The following is a 20,563-nucleotide window of genomic DNA, read 5'->3' on the forward strand; positions in this document are numbered from 1 at the left end:
TATGTCAGTACTCAAACAGGTTTGGCACTGTTAGCATAACTGATAGTGTTGTGGTCATGAACGTTTACAAGCTTTGATTTGTAGTGTTGCATTATGCCTGAAACAAGCCCTTGACACATGGGAAATGGCATTATACACTCATATCAGTTATGTATTTTGTGTGGGAAGTGTGTGAGCTAAAGACGTGTTTATAAATGTAGAAAAGCAATTGTTAATGATGTATAATTTCAGACTTTTTGCGTGTTAAAATACATGTTTTGGTTCCTTCGGCAGCTACGCATTTAAAAAAAAATGGACGTAGCAGTTTTTCTATTTTTTATTAGTATATTTATTTAGTTTAAATGACCTTTGTTATTTGTTTATTTACATGCTATATATAAATGTTAAAAAAAATAAATTATTTAATTTATAACATCTCTGAAAAAAGAAAAAAACACATCACCCGGGAAAAGGCGCACACTGATGACATCACCTGCATGCTGTACAGTTTGCGACGCGCTTGTTGTTTTTCGAGGAGGGCTAATTTCTCTATAAAGTCTTAACAGCAAACCCAACTTCACAGCTTTGACGAGATGTCTTATCACGACGAGGAGAGCTCGGACATCGGACCGGTCGGTCAATCCAAGTTGGAGAGCTTCCTGTTCAGTAAGAACCATTGAAACACAGTTTATCAGTTCACCTCAGGTGGCGCACACGTGGGTCTCCTCTGTGGTGTGTCGACAGTGAAGAAGCTGCTTTGATGTTTAGTGCACAAATTTACATGCAATAAAAAAAACTGCCATTAAAATCCTGCTGGTTTTGATGTGTCTTCCAGGCTGCGAGCTGTCCTCTAAAGTACCTTTCTACACTTTCCAAGGAGACGAAGAGGAGGACCTGGAGCACTTCCTTGAACTTAGAACAGTATGTACAGTTGCAGCAGAGTTTGTATAATCCCATTCACTGGGTGCACCACTTCAACGCAGGACTCACATCAAAGTGTGTATTTAAATATCTGAGGCTGTTGCACCATAGTGATATGTAAAATCAGGTAATACAGGTTTGAAAAATGTCAACTGACTGAATTCTTATGATTCCTGCAGGTGTGTCTGGGAGAAGGCTGCAAAGAGGAGAGCAATGTGGTGGAGGTAACCGCCATGAACCACCAAGGAAAGACTATTTCAGTGCCCATCGCCAACCTTCACACCAGCTGTCTGCCCATGGTACAGTACAGTGACTTCTCTCTATGTGCACATGGTAGAGACGTGTCTCAACCGTTACCTTCTTTATCTCAGGTGAGTCTCGGAGAGTTTGAGTTGAAGGCGCCAGTGACCATCCGGCTGAAGGCTGGGACAGGACCAGTCACTGTCAGCGGGTTACACCTCATAGGTAAGCCCCTCAGTACAACTAATGGCCCACTGAGAATATATCTGCTGTATGTGCTCTGTAAGGTTTTATCAGAATATAGTTAATGTTGTTCTCTACGACATTCAGCATTTTTATCAGACCAATAACTCACATTCTTTAAAAAATAAAAACAGTAACATGGGTACACTGCTTTAGAGCTGAAACAATGAGGCCTAGTCCACACGAGACCAGGTATTTTTAAAACTGAACTTTTTTGGCCTCCAGTTTTTAAAAAATCTGCGTCCATACGAGCGGTGTAATAAAAATACCTCCGGCCACACGACACCACAAATTCCACTATCAAGCAATGTAATACACATGCCAAAGCAGTAGGTGGCGATATAACTCCTAACTGTAAGGCCATTGTAGCCAATCAGAAGGCAGTAAAACGTCGTTACCGGAAAAACAACTATTATATTACTATTATGCAGCAGGAGCAGTCTCCGTAATAGCACACTCTTGCGCCTCTCTTGCCGGATGTGGTTGAGTAGCGTTAGTTGTATGATACAGCCACAAAGTGCTGATATGCTGCTAAATAGCAGCAGTATTTTGTTTAGGTCCATCCTCAAATCGTCTCTCTCACACACTGGATCGGGTAATAACACAGCTGTTTTCTGTTTACGTCGCATATTGTGACGTCATACAATGGAGACGAGACAAAATAACTGCGGTTATCCTGTCCACACATGACTGCTGACACCGGACTTTTCCAGAAAGATCACCCTGGACTCCGGTGACAAATAACTCCAGTTACAGGGGCCCAAAACTGCGGTTACGTGTGGATGAAAGGCCAAACCGTGAGCAAAGAGTCACGGTTTTATAAATATCCATGTTGGTGTGGACAGCCCCTGAGTTAGTTTATGCCCTCATGACCAGTTTATGCTGTTTTATTGAAGTCTAGATTTCTAATGCATTGTATTTATGATACTATATAATATATAATTTCTACAATGTGATTTTAAAAAACAGTTGAATCCCCTTTAAATTTGGAAGATTGAGTTCCATTAAAACCACTTTTTTTCTCTCCCTTGAAATAAAAGTTAATGAAGTTGATTCAATTCTCAGTTCTGTTCCCCATGACGTTAAAGTGGTGCACGTTCATGCAAGCACAAGCATGCCTATACACAAGCCAGGGAAACAGAGAGCCTGTGATTCCCATGGCATTTTTTCATTGCTCTGATTTGTGCATGTACGTGCATACATGATTCTCATAGCATTTTTTCATTTCCACTGATTCAGATGTCTTTCAATATAACAGATCAAAGAGAAGTTCAGTCCCCTCCGCGTAAAATCAGATATCAACATGAACTCATGCCCCGTCGACCAACATCAACATAATCGGCTCTCCCACAACAATTTCAGCACGGCGAATTGCGAAGTGCAAAAAAATCAAAATAATGCCGCATAGAACATGAGCTTGTGTATGCAGGTGCAGCCGCTCTAAACTGAAATATGGCCAGCTCCAGGAATGTTAATTTCTTAACTGTGAGAGCAATCATGTAGGCACATCAGTTTTACTTTCGTATTTCCCGATCCCGTTCGGCAGCTCCTCCTTCGGCCTCTTCCAGGAACCAACCCGGCTCGGCAGCTCTAGGCCCTGATGCCTCCGCCGCCGAACCCAAGCCCCTCGAACCGAGGCAGGCCCACTCCGTGACTCCAGCCGGTGGCTCCCGCAATTCAAGCCCGGACTGTTTAGCCTCCTATACCCCAGATGAGGTTTCTGATTCAGTCTGCTCATCTGATGGGGAGTGGGTACCACCGCCAAAAAAAGACAGCTCTGAGGACGAATATTCCAGCTTTCCTGGAGATTATAAAATGGAGGATGAGGATGATAACCTGATGGAAATTGAGAGGACAGAATGGGTCTCCAAGAACAAGAGCATCAAGTGGTCACCCTCTGCTGAGCAAATGTATCGTTATGTGCAGGCTCCCACAAAACCTGTCCCAGGGCTGACAAAGTATGCCAAGAGAAACATAACGGACCAGCTGAAATCCTGCTTGGATTTATTTCTGACGAATGACATGATCCAGCTGATCCTCAAAATGACCAACCTGGAAGGCAAGCGGACTGAAAATCATTGGAAAGACATCACTGAGACGGAGCTGAGGGGTTTCCTGGGCCTGCTGCTGCTGGCGGGGATGTATCGTTCCCGGGGAGAAAGCACCCACAGCTTGTGGGAGGAGCTGATAGGCCGCCCGGTGTTTCGTGGTACAATGTCCCGCAAAAAATTTGAGCTAATTGCCACAAAACTCCGGTTTGATGATAAACTGACCCGGCGAAAGCGGCTCAGTGACAACAAGCAAGGAGGAGACATCAAGAGAGGTCGGCCAGGGGAAGAGAGTGGTGCTGCAGATGACACAGGGGCTGGAGGGACGCACTGTCACCATTGATAATTTTTTCACCAGCTACGAGCTTGGCACGGAGCTCCTGAAAAGAAAAATGGCCATGGTCGGCACAGTGCGCAAAGGGAAACCTGAGCTCCCTCCCCAACTTGTCAACGTGTCGGGCAGAGAAGTGCTCTCCAGCATCTTTGCTCACACAGCGACCCACACTGTGGTGTCGTACGTACCCAAGAAAGGCAAAAACGTGGTGCTGATGTCTACAAAGCACAGAGAAGGCTCCATCAGCGAGGAGGTCCACAAGAAGCCAATGATCATTCTCGATTACAACAAGTCCAAGGGTGGCGTGGACAACTTGGACAAGGTATGTGCCTGAAATATATGTAGGGCTTTTATTATTCAGTACTTAGCGCAGTTACGTCAAGGCGTTACTTAAAGAATGAATTTGGTTGTGATGAGCAACAATTTTTCCGCTTGTCCCCCCCTCAGTGTGTGGGCACTTACAGCTGCCGTCGGAAGAGCTCCAGATGGCCCCTGACGCTGTTTTACAACATGCTGGATGTTTCTACTTACAACTCATACGTCCTGTGGACCTGCCTGCACCCAAACTGGGAAATCAAAAAGAAATACCGCCGCCGCATCTTCCTGGAGCTGCTAGGGAAGGAGCTGGTGATCCCTTGCATCCTCCAGCGTGAGCGGATTCCCCGCGGGCCGAGTGCCGCTGCTTTCGTTCAAGCAGCCCAGGCAGCCATGGTGGAGGGGAAGGAAGCGCACAGCGAGGATGCCAAGGAGGCCAGAACCTCTGCAGAGGCACCTCCTCTGTCTCCAGGAGCAAAGTCGACAACACGACGACCTTGTGAATTGTGCCCAGAGAGCATGAAGAAGAGCAGGGTGCGCAACGTCTGTGCCAAGTGTGGCAAGTTCCTGTGCAAGGACCACACATGGAAAGGCTGTGGGACGTGCCTTGCAGGAGGACAGTGACTGATAGAGGACAGTTTGTCCTAAGTGTACATAGCTAGTTCTTTAGAAAAACATTTAAATAAAAAGAATAAAAAAAACCTGGAGGAATTGATCAAAAATTTATATTTTACCAGGGGGAGCGTAGCATGACATATTGTGATCATGAGAGGAAATGAAAGGGCTTTTTAAAAATCTAACATCGCACCAAAAAAAACAAAAAACAAATCAGTGTTGTGGGTTATGATTGACCCTCGCCAGACTGAGATAGTAACAGTAAAATAGTCTCATTACCTGTTAGTATGTTGAAAATGTTTCACTAGTTATACATATTTTTTTCCCGACAAATGCAAATAGTGGTATATGATACAAACTGACATGTAAAGGTTTAACATTTGGTTAAATAATGATTTAAATTAATTAAACAGTTTAATAACAAAACAAACATAATAACGAATAAAAACAAACCTGGAGGAACAGATAAAAAAAAAATAAAGAAAAGTGAATATTAAATATTTAGGATGTTTTTTCTTAGCAGTGCTCAAAGGTTGAATTAGCTCATCAACAAAAATTTAAAATCATTAAATAAAAAGTTATTTTTAAGCAAAAATATCAGTCTCTGGTTTCAGTATTTAAATGCGAGTTAGTAGTTGTTTTTTTTCTTAGGTTAAGTTATTTTTCTCAATTTAGACCTTTTTGAAATCATTTGGTGGCTGTGGCTCAGAGGTAGAGCGGGTCATCCACTCATTGGAAGATGAGTGTTCGATCCCCTGCTTCTCCAGTCTGCATGCCTAAGTATCCTTGAGCAAGATACTGAACCCCACGTTGCTCCCGACGGCTGTTCCATCAGTTTGTGTGTTAAAGCTGGTGGCACCTTGTACGGTAGCCTCGGCCACCAGTGTGTGAATGGGTGAATGTGACTCATAGTTCGTAAGACTAGAAAGTGCTAGTCCATTACCATTTACCAATCAGTTAAACAAAATAAAATAGTGGGCAGCTGTTGATCATTGACGCTGCTGTGTATGTCGAAAATGTAATCCAATCCAAACCCTGCATAATGTTGTAATAGTTGGGCAACAATTGGATAACATTCTTATGATTCTGAAATACTCAGTTACTTTATTCAGTTTCTCTATAATTTAATCTCACCTAGAAAAAGTGAAATGCATCTTTGGACCATCAAATGTCAGATTTCTTTGTTGTTAAGATCCAAGACCTTTGACGCTTTTTATCCGATTTCTGGTAAGTGTTTTATGTGTACATTGTAAGTTATTTAAAAATCTGCCATGCACATTTATCAATCCTTTTATAATTAGACACCTTTTGCTCTCATCACTGGTTGTAATGAGGGTGTGCAGCTGCATATCACTAACTATGCACGAGGTCAATTATAAAGGCAGTTTAAATAAACTGATGTTCTGACCTTTATAATTAAATATAATACCAGGATTCATTTAATTCAAATGTTTTAACTTGGTCGTCTGTGTTTTTGCAGCCTCACAGGTCGAAGAGTCGGACATGTCTGATGAGGATTTCGACGATGATGATGATGATGAGGAAGAGGAGGAAGACATCACCCCCATTAAACCAGCGAAGAAGAAGCAGAAGCAGTAGGCGGAGAGGTCACTGATTGGTTTTTGGATAGGCTCCACTCACTCACTGATTGGTTTTTAGGAAATACGTTTTTTTGTACCGGACTGACGCATATTACAGAGTCACCACTTCTTCCACACAGCCAGGTGAATGCTTAGTGTGGCAGCTGTTAGGTAAAAGCGCTGTGGGAGGAAGTGACATCATGACGGACTCCGACATTCACTTAGAGAAGAACTGTTTTTCCTGATAAATGCTACCCAGTGTTTTATACTGTATATGATACAGTCACCACTGACAAGGATTTATTGCACCAGTGGATTCTTGTACTGTTTATAGATACTGCTCTTGTAAAAGTAAACTCCTTTGTGTATGTGTGTTTGAGTGTGTGTATGTACTTGTCAGACAAAACAAGTTTCCAGATTAATCATAATTCCAGCTGAATGGTGCAATTACACGACTCACGTACAGTTTACTTCATGTTCTCGGCGCACAAGAGTATCTCCACTTCCAGATGTTTGTAGTTCCAAAAATACTGTTTTCTATGTGATATGTCAGAAATGTGAAGATTTTGTACTTAGAATGAATGCAAGAAAACATTTGTTTGTGTCTTCATTTGTCTTCCCTTTGAAATCATGAATAAAATAGTAACTTTTAGACAGTTTATGTACCAACATGGTCACTCAAGTTCAGTGGCTTCTTTGAAACACAACACATTGAGAAGATAATAATTTAGACATATGTAGACAAAAGCCAGCATTGTGTTTAAGTAGATTTCAAGTAAAGTCAAAATCACCTAAATGGAAGCTCATTGAGAAAATAGGTGTATGGGTAAGTTGGGTATTTTTCAACTTGGACACTATTTTTGTGTCAAAGTGACAAATGGAGACAACAGTTTTTGAAAGTGGTTGAGTATACAGCCAAAGGGCTGCTGCCAGCAGCCAAAATACAGGCTGCAATTCAACCACTCGGGGACCCTTGTGCACCATCACTTTACCTCTAAAAGTGCTTGTTTTTGCCACTGACAGGCTCAGATTATCATTACAAGTGTCTAACAACATTATTGAGACACAGGCCTTGTTAAAGAGTAGGATCCTTTTTCTTAACCAGAAACAGCCCCAAAAATTGCAATTGACATTTCACTAAGCCCCGCCCCTTTGTGATGGTCTGACAAGCTGTCGGAGTAAGGATGGAGCCCACACTGTAACTAACTGCACTCCCTGAAGAAATATATTTTTGGAAAAATGAAGTAGTGATTCCAGAGAGAAGCAGACAGAGGGGTCTACAGTCTGTGTTTGAAGGATATATCCAGGATGTCAAACTGACTCAGCAGCAACAACAGGTTAAAAAGACAAAGATAGTTAGAAGCTAAAGCCGAACTATAGGCTACAGATTACAGTGTAAAAGTGAACCACCACATCACTGCTGATTGCCACAGAAGACAATGAATATAAAGGGAAACTTCGCTGATATTCAACCAGCTGTGTGGCATCACAGTGTGTGCAGATGAACGGTGTTTGGCTTCGCCCCTGTGCTGCTGCCAGCACCCAGACCTCAATCAAACCCTTAAAGTGTAGGGTTAGCTAGCTAGCTACTGAAGATATAGCTTACTGAATGTATACACATGCTGCTTTTGCTTTTTAAAGATTTTAACAGTGAAAAAACCGACCGACAGACCGACCCTGCTGTACAGGAACCAGTGAAGGAAAGCAGGGAAACTTTGCTGATATTCAACCAGCTGTGTGTCATCAGAGTGTGTGCAGATGATTGTTGTTTTTTCCCTGGAGATCCCTGCCCGTCTGGTGGTGGAGGTCTGGGTGCTGGCAGTGGTACAGTGGTGAACCCAAACACGGTTCATCCGCACACACTGTGATGCCACACAGCTGGCTCGATGTCAGCAAAGTTTCCCTTTATATTCATTGTCTTCTGTGGCGATCAGCAGTGATGTGGTGGTTCACTTTTACGCTGTGATCTGTAGCCTATAGTTCGGCTTTAGCTTCTAACTATCTTTGTCTTTTTAACCTGTTGTTGCTGCTGAGTCAGTTTGACATCCTGGATATATTCTTCTAACACAGACTGTAGACCCATTTTCAAAAACTGTTGCAGCCATTACTCACTTAGACACAAAAACATGGGAAAACAGGGCCGCGGCTAAAAAATACCTGAGTAACCCTTTAAGGGGTAACTTGAGTAGACTTTTCCAACCTGGACTGGTTGCAGTGCTGAATTCCATTAGATGGGTCATCAGGCTCAAAAGAAGAACAATAAGCAATAGAAAAACTACAAAACAGAACCATGTGCAGAGAGCTAGACTTATGAATAAACACAAATATTTGCCCGGAAAGCACTGCTCCCTGAGTCAGCTGCTGCTTTGTAAAATTACTGACCGAGCTGAGAGTAAAGTATTAACAGAGGTTAGCTCATCGGAGTGGCTAAAGGGTGACTGCAAATAGCCTGATATCAGTTAAAGATTCATAAAGGCAGATGTGGTTGTGTTAGGTTACAATTTCTCATCTTAGACATATACATTGAGATCTCATCTGCACTGTACAAACACCCTCATGTAAACATGATCTTTGTAAGGCAGCTGTAAACAACAAACCAAGAGTAGTAGATTATGTAACTGGTTCATCTGCAGATTTCTCATTAGAGCTCCTGGTTGAAGGAGACACTTCACACTGAGATGCAATGGAGCTCCTTAACTCTAATTCTTGTTATGAAGCTATAGAGCTAGACAAGTACAAAGACAGATCTTCCTCATTCCTCAAGAAAACGGCTGCCCCACGAGTAGAGAGAACTACAGACACAGTGGAGCAAAGCTCTCACGAGATGACGTCACACACAGCCCAGAGGTAAGGGAAAAGTTTACTATGTTATTTACAGAGATAACACTGGCGATCTGAACCGGTCAGTGGCGAAAAAAAGCACTTTTAATGCGCAAACTTATACGGGACGCATTTGCCCCGTTACCATTTTAGCTTGTTTCGCGGAACCCAGCTGCATCCACCTCCCTCAATACTGCACCAATTTTAGAACGAGTTGTACCTATGAATCATACGCACATATACACATCGGGAAATAGGGCCCAGGTTGAAAAATACTTAAGTTATCCTTTAAGAAGTAGTAGAATTTTCTCAACACATAAAGGAACATTTCATCCTTTAGTTTAGCAGAAATGTTTGAATTCAAAGTCAATAAATTTGGAGATAGGTGGTTTTCAATGGACAGAAAGGGTATGGAAAATTGAAACCTGAAAAGTAAAGCTGTCAGACAAATGTAGTGGAGTAAAAGGCACAATATTCATCTTTGAGATTTGGTGGAGTAGAGGTATTAAGTTGCATAAAACAGAAATACTTAAGTAAAGTACCTCTGATTGGTACTTAAGTAGAATACTTGAGTAAATGCTCACCTGCATGAAATCCCTCCTCTCCATGTCTGCGTGATGACGGGCAGCATGTCTGTGGCACAGTGGGACAGAAGAGGAAAAAGTTGAGGGAGAGACTGCTAAACAAGCCCCGCCGCTGAGCACCAGATGTCCATGAGACAAGTTTAGTCAAAACAACTAAGTCATGCCAGGTGCTGCCATGGCAACATGAGAAATGACCACCTGTGTGATGCCCTTGATGGCAGCTTTCTGTTAATGAGGAGACAGGATTGAGGGGGAGGCGCGAACACGAGAAGGTGCAGGGACGCTTTAATCAGAGGAAGATTAAATAGATGATTTAGCATTATTCATACTCAAGCTGTTACCCTGCACTATCCCAGGTGGTTGCCGTCATTGTGAAAGTGATGCCGTTTCCTTTTTTCTGAGAGGGGAAGGTGATGATTCAAAGGTAAGAAACAAGACGAGTTGCCCTCAAACGGGTCATGTGACTGATGGAAAATCGATGTGTTACAGTCCTCCGACCAGTTAATGTCACCTTGACGCGGAGCAGGTGCTGCTGTTTCTTATTTTCTGACTCATAAACCACATCCAACTTGGTGCGTGCTGAGTGGGAGTTTTGTGAACCTTTACACCCCTTTTATTGGATATAAAGGTTTTATGGTCCAGCGTCTGTGTGGTGATGCATTAAGTCTTCACCCTCGATGTAGAGGTTAAAGCGGCGTCCAGAGCAGTGCTTGTGTCTGTAGCATAGGCAGCAACAATCTGGCAGTTAACTCGGTGAAGTATGTGAAGACGTGTCACTGAAAATGAGGCATCACTCACTGCTAAATCAAATGTCTTGAGGGAAAAATTCACCCTACATCAAATTCCTGTGTACCTGAACTTACCTTTAGGTCAGGCTTTCTTTTCGTGGATACTCTTTTTCCTCAACTTTGAATTATGAATTTCACTTTACACTTAAACTTCCTATTTCTCTGTCCATATGAAAGCAAGGACCTGACCTTCTCACAGCTCTAAATTAGCATTAAAAGGCACCATTCTCCAAAAATAGCTTGTGGAATATAATAAGTCTATCCATCAACCATATGATTAGGATGTACTGTTTACCACAGCACTTTTGGGGCACACAGATTTAAAAAAAAAAAAAAGACAAAAAGATGGCCTCATTAATTTCAGAGCATTAGGAGAGGGCTTAGAAATGCTGATCTATGGGAGCATTAAAGATCAGCATAGAGTATATGGATTACTGATTTCAATAGGAATGACTGATGACTGGAAAGTACCATAAAGTACAGTCAGAGTAATCAAGTCACTACAAAAGAATACAACTTCAACTTCATGCCAGAGGTTGACTCATCACTTATGTGGCTGATGCTGAATCACTCATTTTTAGCTCATTAAAGAACAGAAAAGCTTTGATGAGAGATAAGATGATGCAGCATTGCGGCTGGCGTACATGATCAAGGTGCTCAAAGACCTGAAGTGACGTTCAATGACGTTCGTAGTTCGCCAGTGGAAGAAAGAGTCGTATGGTTTCTCAAAGTACAGCAGCTGCTCTCAAGTGTAATACTGCCCGCTCTTAAACACACAAACGCACACACTCGTAAACAACATATCAGAGTTCAAACCACTTCCTGTTCACACCGACTGCGTGAATCCATCCAAATATGTGCCCTGGTTGCCAGGGGCCTGTCATCTGTCCACCTGCAGCTGTCCTCCGATTCTCTGACCAGGGCCAGGGGTGGCATTAGGCAGTAGGATACTTCAACAGTCTGTAAAACTGATTAACAGTTTCAGTTATCTAGTAAATGTCAAAGCAGTCCACATTCATTGTTGGTCCACTATAGGGAGATAGGTAAGAAGGGATATCTGCCTCAGTGTGATATCTGTTTGCTATGGTATGTTATTTGGGACACTGGCATAACATATGCCAGTTGATTTAGTTCATGTCTGACTTTCTAAACAGACTTTCAGCTTTGCTTGCCCACCATAGGGATCACCTGGTAAAGACTTAAAGTAGGTAAACATTCCTGTAATTTTAGTGACTAATATTACACAATCGGTTTTGCTTTTTACCATGACATATAGCATTACTACGAACAAAGATGCCTTGAAGAATAGACATACAGCATCAATATACATTTGGCATGGGCTAATACAGTATAAGGTGCTACACTGTCTTTATTATTCCAAAGTAACACTTGCCAAAATATACTCTAATGCTATTTGTGACAGTTGAAGGCAGCTTCCTGCTACTCTGAGACACACACTCTGGCTGGAAATCTATTTTCCAAACTCTATCCGATGTTTACAGGCGGGTATTAGAACCTGATCCTTCGACGGCCACATTGGACCTCTCAGAAGATAATAAGTCCTCTTAAAGAAGCTAATTACAAGATTGGAACTTATTTATGTTATTGCTAATAGTGTGACCCACAACCTACCAAATGCATGCAGTTATTGCTCAGGCTTATACAGTGTGGTTCTGCTGACAAATTTAAGAAACTGCATCATCCCTTTCTAGACTTTGAAATCTCCTTATATGTAGCTTGCAAACTTTCAGTCACTGTCATTATTTTTTGGACACATTGCACCCATGAATCATTTTATTTTGCTTTCCTAACCTCTTGAGACCTGAGTTTTTGTTTGATTTGCATTTTTAATTTGTCCTACCTACTTGGGATCATGGGACCCACTAAGTAAAAAACTCAACATTGTCAATGATACTTACATTGTTTTTACATGGATTAGTGTATTGTGCTCTTACTACCACTAGATGGCACAAAAAAATGTCCACGGATGAGGACAACAGATCTAAGTTTTGAGTTGTAATGGAGCCAGATCATGTACCGTCCCTGGTTTTATATAAGAAGAAGAAAAGATCGCCTGCTGCTAAGCTAATTTATACAGTGTAAAATGCCATAAGCTCGTGCTAATAACGTTAGCATGTTGTATTTGTGAGGAAAACATGTCCAAATAAAGACAAATATTTGTTTGTGAATGCTGTGAGTTATAGTGAAGCCAATTTGTGTACTTGTGTTTTAAACTGTCTCTATTAAGCCATGTTTAAAGTATGTTTTGGGTGTATTTGGAATTAACTAAACTTTACAGCACTTCACAGAAACCATGCTGCTAACCAGTGTTTTGGTGGTGTAACTGCAGAGTGACACAGACACACCACTGCACAAGTATAAAGGCTCACAATGGTGTAGGGTCTGCTGCACAGCACAGGTATAAATCCCGCTTAAGGATCAAGTAAACCTAAAATGTGATGTCCTCATATGAGAACTGAAGGTCCAGGAGGTTAAGCAGCTCAACATTTTAACACGCAAGTTAGGCTACTTTAATAATACTTAGCGCTTGAACATGCGTTGACACTGTTCTTTATATTGTGATCTTTTACATATCCCATGATCGAGTTGAAGCTGTTCAACTCGCTCATTCTGAGATAGTTACAGTGTACATATTATAGTATTTTTATAGTAACTTTTTCTTATTTTTATTGTGGGCTGATGTTTTAATTATATAGCCTATTTATGTTTTTTACTTTTGCAGTACTTTGCCTTTATTTTTATTTCCTCTTAATATGTTCATTAAATGCACCAAACCCCAAAACAAATTCTTTGTAGCCCAGCTAAGTGATAACCCACTTAGCAGTAAACCTTTGTCTAATTTTATTTATTGTACATCTACCCAAATCATTCACACATGTTGTAGTCTCTCCAGTCAGTTCAAGTAAACCAGTAATGCAGATGATTTTGGAAAGTACAGTCACTTCAAACATACCAATGAAACAGAAGAGTCAGCTAACTGGGAGTTTTGACTGTTTCTGTATCTGTTTCCTGCCGCGTCAGGTCGACTACATTCAACTTGTGTTCACTTTCTGTCGGTTTTATTTTCCCAATGTGACGAAATATCCTCTAAACGAGGCAGAAAACTGAAGCAGAAGTAGTCTAACTAACCGACACGTGGACATACCTGCACTTCTTTTGAAAAGTGCCACTTCCGAAGTGTATGTGTCAAACTGAGAAGTGATACAGGCGGGTTTTTGGTGGTAATTACCTGGCTGGGACAACTTCCTGTTTGCTGACTCGTCGTCATCATCGCGTCATCATGAGCAGACAGCACAGGTCAGTTCTTAGAAATGTGTGTCCAGTAACAGGTTGTAACAACGTTAGCTGACAAACGTGTATGGGCATGATTTCAGTTGTCAGGTAAGGTAAAGCTAACAGTTTTTTCCATCATGCTGGACATTGTTATTCATCACAAATTTGTCAGCTAACGTTGTAACCTGTTACTAACCTAACATTGAGCGATAGGCCTACACTAGAAGGATGCAGTCGAAAACATAGCTAGATTATCATACCCTGTGTGTAACTAATTACGTGCCTTACCCTTATTGATCCTGTAGCTGAAACTGTCTAGGAGCAGGAGCACGGATGCAAAATACATCCATGAGCAGGAGTCACCATGGATGCAGGGGTCACTTGCAGTTGCCAGGTGGGAGCTTCTCGCGAGATTTTGAAGGATCTCGTCTCCTCGTTCAGGAAAAAAAAATACCACGAAAAACAGAAAAAAATACTCAGAAAAACAGAAAAAATTACACCAAAAAACAGAAAAATAATTACTCAGAACAATAGAAAAAATGACACCAAAAAAACTGAAAAATAAATAAATTACTCAGAAAAATAGAAAAAATGACACAAAAAACCAGAAAAATAAATACATTACTCAGAAAAACAGAAAAAATTACACCAAAAAACAGAAAAATAAATAAATTACTCAGAAAAACAGAAAAAATTACTCAGAAAAACAGGGCTTTTTTTATTTGTCAAGTGAATGCAATACGCTTCCGTAGTTCCCAACTGGTGGGTCCCGGCCCAAAAGTGGTTTGGTTTGTCTCAATGGACAGCAAGTGAATCACGAATGTGTCAAATTTTGTAAATAACATTGAAGTGCATTGAACTTCTGGCGCGGAGTTTATATTTTGAAGTGCCCTCTCCTGCTGTAGAGTGAGTCAATAATGGACAGCTACTTGACAGATAGTAAACTAGCTTGAAGCCATGGCCAAAAACAAGTATGAGGCTGAATATACAGTACAGGCCAAAAGTTTGGACACACCTTCTCATTCAATGCGTTTTCTTTATTTTCATGACTATTTACATTGTAGATTCTCACTGAAGGCATCAAAACTATGAATGAACACATGTGGAGTTATGTACTTAACAAAAAAAGGGGAAATAACTGAAAACATGTTTTATATTCTAGTTTCTTCAAAATAGCCACCCTTTGCTCTGATTACTGCTTTGCACACTCTTGGCATTCTCTCCATGAGCTTCAAGAGGTAGTCACCTGAAATGGTTTCCACTTCACAGGTGTGCCTTATCAGGGTTAATTAGTGGAATTTCTTGCTTTATCAATGGGGTTGGGACCATCAGTTGTGTTGTGCAGAAATCAGGTTAATACACAGCCGACAGCCCTATTGGACAACTGTTAAAATTCATATTATGGCAAGAACCAATCAGCTAACTAAAGAAAAACGAGTGGCCATCATTACTTTAAGAAATGAAGGTCAGTCAGTCTGGAAAATTGCAAAAACTTTAAATGTGTCCCCAAGTGGAGTCGCAAAAACCATCAAGCGCTACAACAAAACTGGCACACATGAGGACCGACCCAGGAAAGGAAGACCAAGAGTCACCTCTGCTTCTGAGGATAAGTTCATCCGAGTCACCAGCCTCAGAAATGGCAAGTTAACAGCAGCTCAGATCAGAGACCAGATGAATGCCACACAGAGTTCTAGCAGCAGACCCATCTCTAGAACAACTGTTAAGAGGAGACTGCGTGAATCAGGCCTTCATGGTCAAATAGCTGCTAGGAAACCACTGTTAAGGAGAGGCAACAAGCAGAAGAGATTTGTTTGGGCCAAGAAACACAAGGAATGGACATTAGACCAGTGGAAATCTGTGCTTTGGTCTGATGAGTCCAAATCTGAGATCTTTGGTTCCAACCGCCGTGTCTTTGTGAGACGCAGAAAAGGTGAACGGATGGATTCCACATGCCTGGTTCCCACAGTGAAGCATGGAGGAGGAGGTGTGATGGTGTGGGGGTGTTTTGCTGGTGACACTGTTGGGGATTTATTCAAAATTGAAGGCACACTGAACCAGCATGGCTACCACAGCATCCTGCAGCGACATGCCATCCCATCCGGTTTGCGTTTAGTTGGACCATCATTTATTTTTCAACAGGACAATGACCCCAAACACACCTCCAGGCTGTGTAAGGGCTATTTGACCAAGAAGGAGAGTGATGGAGTGCTGCGGCAGATGACCTGGCCTCCACAGTCACCGGACCTGAACCCAATCGAGATGGTTTGAGGTGAGCTGGACCGCAGAGTGAAGGCAAAGGGGCCAACAAGTGCTAAACACCTCTGGGAACTCCTTCAAGACTGTTGGAAAACCATTTCAGGTGACTACCTCTTGAAGCTCATGGAGAGAATGCCAAGTGTGTGCAAAGCAGTAATCAGAGCAAAGGGTGGCTATTTTGAAGAAACTAGAATATAAAACATGTTTTCAGTTATTTCACCTTTTTTTGTTAAGTACATAACTCCACATGTGTTCATTCATAGTTTTGATGCCTTCAGAGAGAATCTACAATGTAAATAGTCATGAAAATAAAGAAAACGCATTGAATGAGAAGGTGTGTCCAAACTTTTGGCCTGTACTGTATTAGACTGTGCGGACCTTGAACTAATGACAAAAAAGAAATCTGGACCCTATGGCTGGACCAGTTGCACAGCTGAGAGCTGGTATTCTTCCCCTGGCCATTGAGATTGAGTGATTCAACCACATCACGAAGAAAGCAGAATATATGAGTGTGTGATTTGGGTGAAGTGGAAAGTGAGTCCCATTTTTATTCTATATTGTACAAACTATGATGACTTAAGGAAGATAATGATCTTGACTCATTTAAACCCTGACACTCTCTGCTGCTCAAATGACCAAAACCTAGAATGTTTTTTTTAATTCTGATGTATTTAAGTGTGCCAACTTTGTTGCTAGTGCCTGGACAAGAAGACAAGAGAGTTTGTTTAATTAGTATTTATCTTGAGTTCTTTGTTCAGTTTCACATGATAAATGCCTTTGTGAGTGATCCACAAACTTGGTCTTCCAAAATGATGATTGATGATTCCATTTCCTTTCCTTTTAACGCTGTCAGAATTTATGTTTGCTGGACTCTGGTCCTGGCTTGCTCCAAATTTATGGTGTCTTGTAAGCTTATGCAGGCTGAGCACAACTGCTTACATGACACAATAATAAAAATTCCTTCAATCATCCCACATCCCATAGTTTTCTGTTGGTATGTATATTTACTGTCTTTACTGTTCCCATGCGGTGCCTGAATAACCATCTGCGTAACACTGGAATTTCCCAATTTAGGAACAATAAAGTAGCTATCTATATCTATATGTCCATCTATGTAATTTAGTGTACAATAACTTACAAAAAAGAGGAATTTGTGGTATATGTGTGGGAAAGGGAATAACCATAAACTCCACATTATTAGTGCAGTACTTGAGTAAAGATATTTTATTAGTTTCCACCTCTGACACTTGCATGTGTCACTCCAGTGTGGTCTGAAGTTACTATGGCAACGGCTGAAGCACGCCTCTGTATACTCAGTCAATAACTGCATACAGCTGTTCTCCACAGGGGGACTCTGAAATGCCTGCCATATTCACATATACCAACTGGTGCAGCTCACCTGCACACACCCTTCCCGCTCATTTCACGTATATACATTGTGTTTTTGTGTAGCCTGTTTCCCCTCTGCTGAAACCCGACAGAAAACTGGTTTGTGTTACAATGATTTCCAACGGCAAAAATAGACCTGGAGATCAATAAACATTGGCCACGGATCTTTGTCTTTGATGTTTTAGTGCTGTGTGTGTGTGTGTATGTGTGTGTGTGTGTGTGTGTGTGTGTGTGTGTATACACACTGCTATCCTGGATTGGAGTTTTGGCACAGATTTCAAAGGCCTTATCAGATGAAGGTTAGCATTCAGCATGGTTGATGAATAGCCACTCTGTATGCATTATGCTGCATATGTCCATGTTCCTGTCAGTGTTACTGGGAGGGCTGCTACAACCCAGACTAATAGCACTAATGGCCACTTATTTATTCCACATACTGTGATACTTAGGCTGCTATGTCAGCCGCTTCTCAGATCCATCGCTGAACTGACGGGACGGTTATGCAAGCTGCAAGCTGAGCAAACGCATTGGGACTATGTCAATAATATTCATCAAAGGCCTGAGATAGCGAGGAAATCTCCACCCTCGGTGGCTATATATCACCTGTGTGTGATGTTCATTGCATTCCAGGAGTTATTTTATGAAGTGCTTTCTTACATCCAGTTTTTCTTTCTTTTGAATGACTGCTTTCACCCCACCCTCTTTGTGTCTGTATTGACCCCGTTTGATTATTCAATCTTAGAGCAAAATGGTGAATCTACAAAGCCCTTTTCTTTCATTCTAAGAGACTAACGCTAAAATCCGAGGTGATTTAGGGGCAATCTTTAACTTTAAAGGTTCAGTTTGTAGGATTAAATAATGCAAGAAGGCTTTCTTTGGTGTATAGTCTTTGTGTTTTAGTTACCTTAGAATGAGCCGTTTTTAGCTACATAGGGAGTAGGTCCTCATCTTAGGGGAACACCATGTTGTATTGCCGTGTTTCTACAGTAGCCCAGAATATACAAACCTAACGCTGGCTCTAGATAAGGCCATTCATGTTTTTGCACTGGCCACCACAGTTCAAAGGCCTTCTGCGATGAGAGCGTCAGAAAAACACCAATTTTATTTAGTGTAAAACTGCTTTATAAAAACCCTCTGAGCCTCTGGATCTTACGTTATCAGAGAAAAAAGGTGAGCACACATTAGCAGTTGCAAACAGCGTCGGAGAGACACTGATTTTTTTTACGTGAAACTGCTTCATTCAGTGTTTTCACTCTTTTGACTCTGTTCTTTGGGTCTGTTTGTTTTGGAGAGGAAGAGACCTCTGCAGATAAGGTGGCTCATGGTAAAAACCTCCTGACCAATGACCACTGATGTAATTCTTCCAACTGTTTGCAATCTGCAATCCTCAAGGCTAGATGCCACCAAATCCCCCTTATTCTGACACACTGTTCCTTTAAGACATAGTAGATGTGTGTAAAATATCCTCTTCTCTATAAAACATCCTCGTCTGACTTATCAGCAGATCTGTGGGTGTGATGTGAATGTTGCAGAGCTATTAGTGACATCTCAGGATGCAAACATCTGTTACAATATCAACATTTCATCAAACGTAAACATTCTCTGAGAATGATAATAAATGCGGGGCAGGGAAATGTGTGTGTGTGTGAGAGAGACAGAGAGAGAGAGAGAGAGGGAGAGAGAAGGAGAGAAAGTGCCCACTCTTACTCTGATAGTACATTTAGCCAGTGACTAAAGCACACAAACGACAGCTGCACAACAGCTGACAGTTCCCCATGCATTGATAACACACACACACACACGTCCTGTTGCAGGCAGGGGCGTGCTGTACTCATACATAAAAAGCTCCAACACACCTGCCACAACAGAGCACAGCTGTCAAGTGCATCACCCTTTACCCTATATGTAACCTCACTGAGCGTGCGCGCACACATACACACACACACACACACACACACACACACACACAGCCAACTTCTCCACATATATGAGGAAACACACAGTAACTGGCTGACTGTGCACCGACACCTGAGCACACATTCACTCATACAACAGGATTCAACTCGCACAAAACCTGCACAAGGCGGCGCAAACCAAACGCACGCAAAGCTGCACCCCTTTTTTCAAGCTTAACGTCTGTGCTAATACAAAGATTAATGAATTACTAATAGACTGTGTAACAACATGTAGTGGGCATTCAAAAAATATTGCTTCAAATAAAAATATATATACAATTTTCAAACTAAAATAAGACCAAATTCAGCCTTCTTTCACATTTAAATCCCTGCTGGTGCTGGTTTTCCAGTTTAAAAATGGTAACGCTGATATAAACATGCTATGAGTGAAATTATTTATATGGATTAAATTAATGGTATGGCCTCCTTCAGGATATCTGCTGTATGTTTTATTAATAACACACAGAAGGAACGGTGCTCAAGGGGAATGCTAATAGGCTTCCACACACAATAAATGTCAGATTCATGCCACACTGTAACTAAACCTCAGCTCCTCCTACTCCTACTCTGCCTCATGGATTCACTGCTGAAGGGGGCCGGGTACCAGAAATGTTAGTATTCGCTCTCTTGAATTTGAATGAAAAAAGCAGAGTGGACGAGAGGAAACAGAACGAAACAGGAGGGCAGAACATTTTATAACCCATAAATAAGTGATGTGCCTCAGTTGCTCTGTATTTCCCCCCTCTCTCTAACCATTCTTCCCTTTCTCCTCTCCTCCCTCTTTAAACCCTCCATCCCGCCCCTCAGCTTGCTCCATCTATCTCACCGTCTAGCTGAGGGGGAGGGGAATGATGAAAGGAGTATGAGTGACAGATAAGTAGATGACTATGCTGTCCCAGCCCTCATTAAAACTCTGCGCTTATATCATCCGCCGCTCAAGCCCTCCTCCTCCTCCTCTGCTGCCGCCGCGTCGAGCCCCAGCAAATGATACCCCGGGAGAGGAAGAGAGAGAGAGAGAGGTGAGGGGAGGGAGGTGCTGCTCATCAGTTATTCCTGTTCTCTGACCTAACTTGACAATGAGCTCCAATAATGAGACAAAGAGGGATGAGACAGAGATTTTGCCAGAGACCAGGATGTTGACAAGGAAGTGAACTGTCCTAAATTGGCAGATAATGGGCCTGCTGTGGTGCGGTCTGCAGCAA

General features: G+C 41.8%; 1 protein-coding gene across 1 annotated transcript; it reads left to right on the top strand.

Annotated features, from left to right (window-relative positions):
• Window positions 1–461: 461 nt before the first annotated feature.
• Window positions 462–6,867, top strand: npm3 (nucleophosmin/nucleoplasmin, 3). Its single transcript, XM_033613287.2, has 5 exons — window positions 462–645; window positions 815–900; window positions 1,080–1,199; window positions 1,272–1,365; window positions 6,176–6,867. The coding sequence occupies exons 1-5, from the start codon at window positions 573–575 to the stop codon at window positions 6,292–6,294; spliced, it is 492 nt and encodes a 163-aa protein (XP_033469178.1). The 5' UTR covers window positions 462–572; the 3' UTR covers window positions 6,295–6,867.
• The last annotated feature ends 13,696 nt before the right edge of the window (window positions 6,868–20,563 follow it).

This window comes from Epinephelus lanceolatus, chromosome 17 (genome assembly GCF_041903045.1).
Source record: "Epinephelus lanceolatus isolate andai-2023 chromosome 17, ASM4190304v1, whole genome shotgun sequence".
NCBI classification, from domain to species: Eukaryota; Metazoa; Chordata; class Actinopteri; order Perciformes; family Serranidae; genus Epinephelus; species Epinephelus lanceolatus.

Bases quoted from the DNA above. Each gene is read 5' to 3' on its own strand.
- npm3 (XM_033613287.2), top strand. From the start codon at position 573: ATGTCTTATCACGACGAGGAGAGCTCGGACATCGGACCGGTCGGTCAA. The intron at 646-814 runs GTAAGAACCATT...TGTGTCTTCCAG, and splicing joins GTTGGAGAGCTTCCTGTTCA to GCTGCGAGCTGTCCTCTAAA. The intron at 1,200-1,271 runs GTACAGTACAGT...TCTTTATCTCAG, and splicing joins ACACCAGCTGTCTGCCCATG to GTGAGTCTCGGAGAGTTTGA.